Source organism: Sinohyriopsis cumingii, chromosome 13 (assembly GCF_028554795.1).
Source record: "Sinohyriopsis cumingii isolate HCF-2022 chromosome 13, ASM2855479v2, whole genome shotgun sequence".
In the NCBI taxonomy this organism is placed as follows: Eukaryota; Metazoa; Mollusca; class Bivalvia; order Unionida; family Unionidae; genus Sinohyriopsis; species Sinohyriopsis cumingii.
In genome coordinates this window covers 77,036,585-77,048,633 of record NC_142973.1, presented here as the reverse complement: position 1 = coordinate 77,048,633, position 12,049 = coordinate 77,036,585, and the positions used below count along the sequence as shown (strand labels likewise).

Genomic DNA, 12,049 nt, shown 5'->3' with positions numbered 1-12,049 from the left:
TTTCGCTATAAGACGTGTATGATGTCTAGCTGGTCCTAATTGAATATGGTACATATTTGACACCCAATATGTCCGCCACAGCAGTCATCTTAAAACTCTTGTACTTGCAATGCCTTCTGAATGGAAAGTCCTATATTGAAAATATTATCTGTATTCCTCTCCAAATCAATGGATATGTCAACGTGATGCTTTGATCAATATACTCTTTATGATATCTGCCTGGTCCCATATTATCTTGTTTTTCATACGGCCCTCTCCCAATCGATGATCATTATGACAATGAGCTTTCAAATGCCCTGAATGAAAATGATACCAGTCGTACACCGAATTTGATTGGCCCGACGAAGGTCTTAAAAATGCTGTTGCTACCAAATTCCAAGAATGCGTGAACATTATGACATAAGGTTTTCGCCGAACGTCTTACAATGATGTCTACTTTGACCAAAAATGAAAATGGTATCAAGCTAACATACAGGATGTGCACGACAGCAAGTAATTTGAAAATCATGTTATCGCTGAAGAATATCAGAGATACTTTCAACACATAACAGCAAAAAGGAAGAAATGATCATATCTTGAAATTCGATCTACATGTATATCAAGCATGTGTTTTAAATTCCGCACCTACAGCATTAGGTGCTAATATCTGCCATGAGTGTTCTGAAGTCATATCTGCAAAAAGAACTGAGATTCTATCGACACAGCATTGTCTCTATTTTGTTTAGTTACAAACAGGGATATACTCTTAAAAAATATTAGTTTTACTTTTTGTTATCACCAACCAATCGACCAGCAAAACTCCAGTGTAGCTTCACTCTGTTTTAGACTGGTTCCCATTCTTATATATAACTGGACCCAGAACACAATGAATTTTGACATATATTCTCTACATTTGTTTCATAGTACTGAACTTTCTTCTGTGTGACAATCAATACAAATCATAATCTAAAATACATTCAAAGATGACTTCACTGTAAAGTTTTTGTCATAGGTTCACCAGCATTATTTTTGAGAGGCTGGACTGTAAACAATCCAGCGTACAACGGAACACAGATTTCACTTCCGGATCATCACTAAGATCTTATTACTCCCTGAACACTGTCGCCGAAACACACACACATACAACCACACCATAAACTCATATTCTAAAGAATAAACAATTACCTTTAAATCCATACCAAGACTGCATAAATCTAACTGTTGTATCACCACCAAAAGGAGACTGGAAAAATGTTCTAAAAATGTCTAGGACTACATTCGTGGGTACTGAACCTGAACTGTTAATTGTGATCAGTTTCCAGTTAGCACCGAGAGTCCTTTTCCTTGTAGTCTCGAAACAAAAGAAAGGGACAAAGACAGTCCGCTAATGTAGCCTTTGTTTATTTAAAATGTATGTATCCTGTCGAGAAGACCGTTGTTGGTCGGGATCTTTCTCAGTAACGAAAAGCAGGTCATATTGTGTTTTATATTTGCTGATATGTTGAAAACTGTGCAGAGACTGAAACAAAACTTTCAGATTAAATAAATATAATAAAGGAAATTTACGATAATACCAGCATAAGTGTCCATAAAAACAATTTTCTTTAAAAATAATGGTTCTCATCGACAACACACACTCACACACACACACACATACATACACACACACACACACACACACACACCGAGGCTTGCTTTGGTGTGATTATGAAGACCATTAGGGTTTATCTAAACATTCAAAATTTCCACGAATGCCAGCTAAAATATCAAGTCCTTAGCCAGAAATTATTTCATTGCGATATACAAAAAAATTAAGTTTTCATGCAAAACGAAGTATTCATAATGTATTGGATTATATCTGGGCTTATGAATTTTAATCTATCTACTGAAACATTTCATGCTGACATCTGTAGATATTTCCGTTGCTAACGGATCAGTCATCAGTGGTGTAGTATTAGCAGATCGTTATCCCAAACAGTGCTATTTGATACTTTAATTACTTGACAGTGCTGACGCGTAACGTGGGCATCGCATTATTAAATAATAACTGCTTAACCATGTTTGTATATATTAGGTTAATTTTATAAATTGGTGATCTTAACATTTTAATCTTAGTCAATTTCGTATGACAGAGTTATATTGTTTTAAGCAAGGCTTACTTTCCAGTAGAGTTGGGTATCACGAAAAAATGAAATGGTCATTCCCTTAAAGTAGGGAGGTGAATTTGCTTTTTTGATGTTAATTGTTGAATAATTGGTAACTGGTAAAACATGTAACTAAAATAGGATGATTAAGCTTATACTATTGCTGAGACCATGTGAAAGACATGGAGCTGTCAGAGAGCTTGTTGATACAAATAGGAAGTGTTAACACTGAAGCTTATACTTTCCTACCTGTACTATTGATATAATAGACAGGGAAACCTTGAGTGGGATGCCAACATCGGGCAAGATATTTATAAAAGAAGTCTGGTAAACACAATGCACAGTAAACAAATTAGAAAATCTTACGATGACTGTCAAAATTACAAAGGAATATGCGTATTCTTAACACATTAACATACGCTATAAAGTAGTAAAAAAATAATTACAATATTCTTTTTTAATCTGAAGTTTTTCGAAAGGTTGGATTTAGTCCGAATAGTTTATGCAAAATCAGATTCGGATATCTCATTGACATTCACGTCATTTGTCATGCATATGATTAAAGGTTCAAGAGATGACAATTTCATAGAACGGCATTTGTATATATATTATATTTCTCTGGGCTCTACACCAAATTTTCACTTGCCTATGGGAAATAATCAACCTCCAAGTTTCAAAAGATGAGTGTACAAATGTATCATATGTTAGACAAAAGAGATATAACGGAATCTACAATTCAGATTACAATGTTATTTTATATTAAACGTGATATATATATATATAATTGTTGTGTCCATTTTTGTATGTATATCTTTGGCCTTCTGAAGTTAACTATTAATAAAGCATTTGATACTTGTACCTGGTGAACTGTTATTAGGAACACACACACACACACACACACACTGTATTAGTGTATTGAAACTTAAGTCTTTCCTGCATACAAAGTATTAACTAATAGTGAATCTTTAACTTTAAAAAAGGAACTCTATTTCATACGAACTCTACTACACCCAGGCCGTAATAACCGAAGCTAATTCTTTATAAAAATTAAAACATGATTATTGGTACTTACTATCAATACACTAATACATTTTCATATCATAATGACTTAATAACTTTCCAATGACTTTAATTTATATATATATATATATATATATATATATATATATATATATATATATATATATATATATATATATATATAGAGAGAGAGAGAGAGAGAGAGAGAGAGAGAGAGAGAGAGATCGTGTGACCCGCTCTAACACACGGTAGTTGGGAGCCATATAACCCGACCGTGTTATCGAATCGTGTTATAGGCAACCTGGTCAGTTAGCTGAAGAAAATGATGCATGTACCCTAAACAATTTGCAAGGCTGGTAGGTAATAAATGCGGGCGGTAAATACGTGCTTCATCGGCTCAGTTACCATCTTAAGTCGATGCATATTAAATGAGAAATATACCTGTAGTGATAACAGAGATGGCATATATAATAATTTACTTTATTTAGAGAACCACGAAATGGTACATATCTGTGAACATTGTGTTAAATATAAATGTCTAATGTCTAATGCATAGCATGAATAGAAGAGTATCAACACCGTGTACTCACCTGCGAATCTCATCGTATACATTGAATCCACAATACAAGTGATTCCATCGAAAATATGCACACACAGAGATTTAAAATATTCAATAATTATGTCACAGGTCATATAAGTCTAAATTCAGTGGAAAAAAACATAGCCCAATCACGTAACGCATGACGAAGCACATTTATTGTTCAGTGCGTCCCAAGTTGGTAATTTGTTTTTTAAAAAATTTTGTGGGGGGGGGGGGCACCAGGCAGCTGCCCTCCCCACCTAGCCAAAGAAGTGGAAATTGCTTATTTTTTTTATTATTTTTCCCTCAAAGGTGTGTTGTATGTGTTATTTCTATAGAAAGAATTTTGAAATGAAATATTTTTAAATTTAGAAATTTGTTGGGGTATTTCTAAGAAGTCCCTAGTGTATCTGTAGGGAAGTTCATCCGCGAATGGTTTCTGTCACCTCCTCGGAGTTCGTTCCCTACTTCGTTAAAGTTGACCTTTGCCAGGGGTCGCCCTATGTACCCAGTTGTCCTATCTTTTCCTATGAGTAATGATCTCAATAGGAGATTTGTGGCAGTTTTGAATTTTGGCGAGTCAGCGATGTACTGCTATATAAATTAAAACCCTAGTGGTTTGTATGTGTGCTATTTTGTGTTCGCTCTCGTTTTTTTTTTTATCATGAGATTAACTGTGCTCGAAGTGGGGTCCATACTTTTTTTATTAATTGTACTTCTCCCATCTCGAGCAGGTTATCTTTAATTTATTTAGTTGCCAAAGATAAAAAAAAAAAAAAAAAATATTATTATAGATGTATATATAGAAAGAAAAGTGAGATTTGTGAGGAAGATACTAGAATCCTATAGAAGGGGTTAAAGGCCTGGGGGTATGTAGTATAGTACGGGAGCTATACTGTTGTTAGTATTTCTAGAGGGATATAAACTTTGTTTCTTTGGTTTTGTACGTATTGATGTCACCTATATGGGTTGTTTTTCCGGACTCTTCCGTGGGCCTGTTCACTTCGCGTAGCGCCATGTGACATAGCCCCACGGCATCATTATCTCGTACTTCCCCATAGGTGGTCCCTGTCCCCCTTGTTTAAAATCAAATAATTTTCACAGAAATTTTATATAAAATAATCATGAATTTTGATATACTACTATTAAATTTCCAAAAAGTTTAAACATTAGCCCGGGGTGGGGGTGGGTGGGGGCTATGTCCCTTTTGGGTAAATATCCACTGGGGATAGTATCATTGCCCCTCCCCCAACCCCTTTAAACCCTATCTTCCTATTACTATTATTTGGCCACATGCCCTCATTGTTGTGACAATATAGTCTGTTCTCGCGTATAGCGTTCTTTTATTAAAGTTGCTATCTAAGTATAAAATGTTTTGTTTTCTGTAATTATAGTTTTTATTTATTTCTACTATGACTTTTATTATATTATCCTTGGATTTTTCACATTGTGTCATAGTGTTTATTTTGGTGAAGGGCCCTTTTTTGCACAGTGGACATTTTGGCAGTACTCTGACCATGTGCCGTCGCACTGCAACCTCTCCCGTCAACCATGCATCGTGCATGTATTTGAAGGAGAGGCTTTGAATTTTTAGGGAGCCTAATTTGGTCCAGTGCCCCCATTCTCTGTTCCAGTTTATGTGTAAGTTTTCTTTCTCTACTTTACTTTTTAGATTCTTTGTAATGTCTTCTCTTACCCAATTGTACGTTAATTTCTCCTCTATTTCCCAGAGATCTTTTTTGTCCCTATATTTAAGTAATAGCTCTTTGATATTTCTAAATGTTCTGGGTATTTCTAGTTCCTTGGTAAGTTTATTATTTTTATATATATCCATTCTGTTTCTTAATGTAAATCCATACCAGTATATGTAAATTTCTTCCCATGGCGACTGGGGTTCTACTTGTATCCTTTTAAATCTGTTTAAAATATTTGTAACTTTCAGTAGTATGGGGCTAGGAAGTGCTAGCCTCCCCCCTCTCTGGCCCTATATAATGTTTCTTTATTTATATAATGCATTTTAAAATCCCAAATAAAGTCGATTATTTTATTATCGATTGTATTTAGTGTCGCTTTGCTTATATCTGTAGATTTTAAGATAAAGTTAGTATTAGCGTACATATATGTTTTTGCCACTTGGGCTCGTTCCATAAGGCATAGTGGCGTTAGTGCCCAGATTTTCACATTTTTTTTCAATTGCTTCTTTCATTTTTTAATTTTTCTTCTCATCGCCTGCTCTGAAATAGATTCCTAATGCTTTGACCTATTCTCTGATTAGATGTGGGGGTAATCCTGAGTGATTTTCCCTCCAGTTTCCTATTTTTAGGATTTCAGTTTTGTCATGATTGATTTGGGATCCTGATGTTTTTCCAAATTTTTCAAATTCCTTGATTAGGTGTTTAAAGGAATTTTGATCCCTTATAAAGTTAGTGCAATCATCAGCATGTTGCAGCATTTTTGCTTCAGCTTTTACATTGGGAACTTTTATACTTCAATGTTTTTGTTTAGTTGAATTTTTATACTTAGAATTTCAATTGCTATTACGCATGATAGCATAGATAGTGGGCAGCCATGACTCACTGATCTTTTAATATCAAACTTACCTGTCTTTGGTCCATTTACCTGCACTCTTGAGGTTATTATATTGTACAGGATTTTAGTCCATTTCCGGAAATTGTTTCCAAAACCAAATTTTTCTAGCATTTTCTGTATATAGTTGTGTTCCAATCTATCAAAAGCTTTTTCCTGATCAAAAAGTACCATTACAGCTTTTTGTCCGCTTTCATTTTTATATTCTATAATTGTTTTAATGCTCAAAATATTGTTTTGGATGTCTATGCCCTTCGGTCCACCTGTCTGGTTTTTGTTTATAATTTTTCCCATTCCGTTCTTTATTCTCTCCGCTAGTAGGTTACTTAATATTTTATAATCCGTATTTTAGAGGGAGATGGGCCTCCAATTTTTAAGATCTTCCCTATCTCCCTTCCCTTTATATATTATAGTTATAACCCCTTCCCTCATACTTTCTGTCATGGTATCATCTCTAAGTAATATATTGTTGTACAACCATTCTAATATAGGCGACAACTCACCACAGAATTTCATATAGAAATCCGTGGTGAGTCCATCTCCACCTGGGGATTTTCCTTTAGTGAGATTTTCTTCTTGCGAGATGAATTCATCACATAAGTCTTTATGTTCTGTTGATATCATCTCGCATTGAATTTCTTGTAGATATTCCTCTATTTCCGTATCTACAATTTCCTGTGACGTATGTAAGTGGCTGTTAAATTCCTTAATGTACTGTACAATTTCCTGTTTGTCTGTTGTACGCTTATTTTCATTTATTTTTAAACTATCCATGATTCCCCACTCCTAAACTCTTCACGTTTGTATAACCCCTCTGCATTTTTATATAAATGGGTATATTTTCCTGCTCTTATTTCCCTACCCCATCTCTTTTCTTTTATAATTTGATTAAGTCTATCTTTTAAATGTTTGTCTAGTTCTGTTGTTTTGTTTTTCTTTAGCTGTAGTCCGATTGCTTCCAGTTCCATTTCCAGTTTTTATTTCTTATCTGTGATATTTTAATTGCAATTTTTTTAAATTTATTTTTTAAAAGGTCCCATTCACTAATTGTATCCTTATTTCCTTTTTCCACGAAAATTTTAATTTCCTTTTTTATTTCTTTTACAAAATCTGGGTCTTCTAATATTCTGTTGTTTAGCTTCCAACTTCCTTTGCCCCAGTTGCTTTTATTTTTAAATTTCAATCTTATATATATTAGTTTATAATCGGAAACTATGAAATCTGTTATCCCTGCTTCTCTATGTGTTTTTTCATCATAGTTAGTACATACAAACTTGTCTAGTCTACTGCCTTTATTAAGTTTATATTCAAATGTGTATTCCTTCCGAGGCATATTTAATCGTCAATAAACGTCAGTAAATTTAAGTTTTTATATAAAATCCTCCATTTCTGGTTTGAACCTCATATCGTTGGTTGTTAAATCACCTTCCCTATCTATATTGTCCCATACCCAGTTCAAGTCCCCTCCTAGTATAACATTTTCCATAGTATATTTTTCTAAGTATTTTGATAGTTTCCTCAGGAATTCGTGCTTGTGGTACTTATTTGCAGTCATATACAGGTTTATAAAATGTATTTTTTCAATTACAATATGAATTAGTCTACCTTTAAAATCTTCTCTCTTCTATCCTTTCCCAGTTTATCCCCCGTTTATTTTTTATAAGGGTTGCCACTCCCTCTCTTGTATCTTCTCCTTCATAATCGTTTGTTTTTAGTATCCCATTTAGGTGGTTCTCAAAATAAGCTTTTAAATCATTTGTAAACCCATTATGTGTTTCCTGCATAAATAATATGTCATAATTTAAGTCTTTTCTGAATTTTGAGAGTTTCTTCTTGTTTACTCCGTTTACATTTATTGAAAAAACTTGTAAGTTTTTTCCTTCCATTTTTTTCTCCACCAGGTTGTCGCATTAATGGTTGTTCATAAGCTATTTTAGATACTAGTTTCCTTAAGTGGGTTTAGGATTTATTTGGAATTTATTTTTCTTCAGTGGGGGCACTGGTCTCAACCCCCCCCCCCCCCGTAGTGTTGTTGGGAGAGGTCTCTTCCCCTGTGGTAGTGTTTTCTGTCTTATTTTTTTGGTCAATTGTGATTTCCGTTGTGTCGTTATTTGTTTCCATTTCTTCTGTGTCGCTTTGGTATTCGTTTCCGATACCAAAATTTTCATCATCTTCTTCTTTGCCATTTTTGTCATCATTTTTCTGTTCACTTCCTGTTTCGTTTTCTATCTCTCCTTCCTCATTTCCTTCCGCTCTTTTCTTTTTGGGTTTGATGTTTATCTTCAGTGTCACGTTTTTCTCTTGATCCGCATTTGGTGTATTATTACTGGCCCCCTTCTCCTCTTTCTCTTGGGGAGATTCAGGGCTTGAGTCCGCTTTCCTCTTACTCCTAATCTTTTTGGGTATTGGAGTAGACCCTAATGGTTTAATCCCTATCGGGGCATTTTCTGTTTTTTTTTTTTCTTCTTCTTCTTTCTGTTGGTTTCTCCCCTTGTATTTCTTCCTCTCTTAAAACTTCGAATCTATTTCGTAGTGTCACAGTCTCTTCCCTGCCTGGAGTCTTTAACTTTCCCGTTTTATTTGGGCTCAGATAGTTTCCCCATTCTGGTGTTTTTTTGTTCATCTCCTTGTATCTCAGTCAAGTCAGTGCTTGGTAAGGAGTTAACTGTGTCAGTTTCCTTATCATTATTGATTTTTCTATTATTTCCTTCCTTTTCTTTCTCTGCTCTGATTTTTTGTATCAAGGTTAATATCTGGTCTTGTGCGTTACCGATGCAGCAGCTTTACTCGCATACGTGGATGTATTGGATGTTACAGGCTGTGCTGCTGGGCCGGGACCGGGGCACTCTCTTGGTCCATGCCCTGTTTGGAAACATCGTGGGCATTTCCGGTCGTTCTCTGACCCCTTATACCAACTCTTAAGTCTAAATCCAAGTACTTAGAAGAACATGTGAATTTTCACTGCATCTTCTCTATCTACATAGATCACCCTGATTCCAGACTTTATTGATGCGAAACCCCATATGGTAGCCATTTTATGGGTGATAACCTTGGCGTGGAATTTTTCCTCTATTTTCCTCACTACTTCTTCAGTTGTGACTTCGATAGGTAGGCCTATGATGTGGACTTCTGTAGCCCTAGGTTCAATTTCTGTCTTCTGTACTGTCGCTGTTAGTCCTTTTATTTCAGTAGATGCCATTTCTAGTAAAGGGGTTGGATGATTAGGGTAAATCACATATTTGTTTAAACCCCAGTGTTGTAACCCATCTATTTTGCCAATATCAATGCCCATTGTATGTAATGCCATAAGGATTTCTCATTGTTTTGGTACTGATGCTGCGTTACCAAAGTCAAGTGTCTGACACCTTTCTGGGTGGCACACTATTCACTTCCTGTCCTCTACTCTTGTGTTGGTAAAAGTTAGCGTTTTAAGCTGCTGTTGGTAGCGTTTGTAAATATAAACGTTTTCCCTGCAAAAAGGAAACTTTCACGGCACAGTAACGAGTCACGTTGGAAAATGTAGAAGTCCATCAGAATCCATTACTTTTATTTAAGTTTGGTACTGACTTCCTTTGAAGAAAAGTTTTTTGTTTTTATTGAAGAGTGTAGTCGGCTTTCTTTGATGAAGGGTGCGTGGGTTATTGAAGTCACCATATAAGGACAGCTTTGGGGACATCCATTAATTATGTCTACAATTTTTAGGCAATTTTTTACCCCCCTCCCCCCTTGTCAACAACCGTCAAACTTTCAGTGCCCCCCCAAAAAATTGTTTTTACCCCCCCAGAAACTAACAATATTTTATACGGCTGGCTTTTATGCTAAAAATAGAATTATGGAAATTAAAAGGTCCACAAATAAATTTTAATACATTTTTTTTTACTTGTTTAACAGATTTCAAATTGACTATAACACTTTGAATTCATGAAAATATTGAGAGTTTATATTCTAGCTTCTATCATCTTCCCACGGGGAAGCCAAATGTTCCTCAGTTGTTATAATGGGCATAGTGGCTGATTCATTAAGTTCTTGTGGAACCGATACTCCCGACAAGTCAACATCATCTTCATCGAACCATTCTGCACTTAACATCTCTCCATGAGCAATAATTGCCATCAGCTCTCTCTCTCTTTTGGCAGCCACTCGTATTGGCCGAATTCTTTGCGGTTGAGGAGCATGTGGTAATTACCTAGGCCCAAGATCGCGTTGTCGGTGCTGTTGAACATGCTTCTTCAACATGACTTGTGAAGCAACATAGAGGTGGCAGATTTTGCAGATCCGTTCAAGCAACGAAAACTGAATGGAAGGACAATATAGATCATATGGAAGAATTTTGAATGCCTTTGCCGATCGAGGCAGCATGTTATCAACTTTTCAACTGATTGAAGAAAAGAGATGGAAAATCTGTGCAAGTCGCTCTCAGATGCATCTGGTGCTTTAAGGCCTGTCTACAGTCTACAATCTACATTGAATAAAAGCAAAATATGATGATGCAAGACTATGACTTCCTCGGCAAGAGCTCAACCGGTTTAGGATTAAACTGGTGGACTGTTGACGGGCGAGCGAGTGTGTGCCATACCAACGCACCGACTAATTTCCTATTTTTTGATTTATTAAATTTATTGTAAAAAATAACATTGTTGACATCAGTTTATCTTGAACAACCCCCTCCCCCATGTCAACAATTGTCAAACTTCTTCAACCCCCCCCCCCCATTTTGTTGACATAATTAATGGACGACCCCTTTGGAGAACCAAACAAATGCTCATTTCTTAATGTGGCTGCAACATCAAATAATTGTAATGCATTATTGAGACCGATTTTATCCATCTGCTGAGTATGTTTTCATAACAATCGGTGCTTCAAATAATCTGTTTCCTTTGAAATTTCAGCTTACATTTAATCTGGGTATATTTTTAAAAAGGAATTGGCCGTTGTTTGGTCTATTATAGTTACTGAATGTTGAATAAACCAATAAGATGTGTTTTATTTTTTTTATTTTTATACATTTGTTGTAGCAGCGTGATGCTGCCTTTCACGTATGCATCATACGTCGGACGATAGAGACGCTGGTGTTCTGGTATGATGACAGATTCTTACAGAAAATGTGAGTGTTCTGAAGGATTTAATTCTGAGTGAAAAGAAGAGGAAATTTACTTACCATCCAAATACAAATGTCAGTCTACGTAAATATATTAATTACTAGACAGTGGCCGAAAATCCGACGAGATAATGCCTCGTTTGGTTGATCTCCATTACCAGAAATGTCAACAACAAAAATGCAGATATCTCACAACAAAGTGTACTCATGCTACATGTCAAGATAAGCGGATTATGATATAACAATGCACTGTTTAGATGGTTTGTCAATATGGAAAAAGAGTTTGTTTATGCAGCAAAAGAAAAATTTCAGTGCATTTTATATCCAGTTTGTGGTTTCCTTTTATGGGGCCTCTGAATTTCTCCACTCCAACCAATGGTTGTATATACAAGTTTAAACAGCCAACAATTTCGGCAATTTAAAAAAAATCTCCAGATGGTATATTTTGCCGCCAATAAGGGGAAAAAAAATCCAAGTTTGCGACATTGGCGAAGCCTTGCGAGATCCCAGAATAAACTTTTTACACGTTATGTTTCGTACTTTTAAGAAGAAAAAACTACTTTTTCATGTTCAAGAAAAATACATAAAATTTCAGGACCCACGCCACAATCGTCTTGTACTATCCATACGTGAGCTCTTCCC

General features: G+C 35.5%; 1 protein-coding gene across 1 annotated transcript in view; it reads right to left on the bottom strand.

Moving 5' to 3' along the window:
* LOC149785853 (C-Maf-inducing protein-like) overlaps positions 1 to 9,508 on the bottom strand; it is a 137,050-nt gene extending 127,542 nt beyond the window's left edge. The window contains exons 1-2 of the mRNA XM_089931142.1: positions 9,359 to 9,508; positions 8,466 to 8,703 (exon numbers count right to left, since the gene is read on the bottom strand). Coding sequence (XP_089787268.1) covers positions 8,466 to 8,703; positions 9,359 to 9,508 — 388 coding nt within the window. The remainder of the gene's footprint in view (positions 1 to 8,465; positions 8,704 to 9,358) is intronic.
* Between the last annotated feature and the right edge of the window lie 2,541 nt (positions 9,509 to 12,049).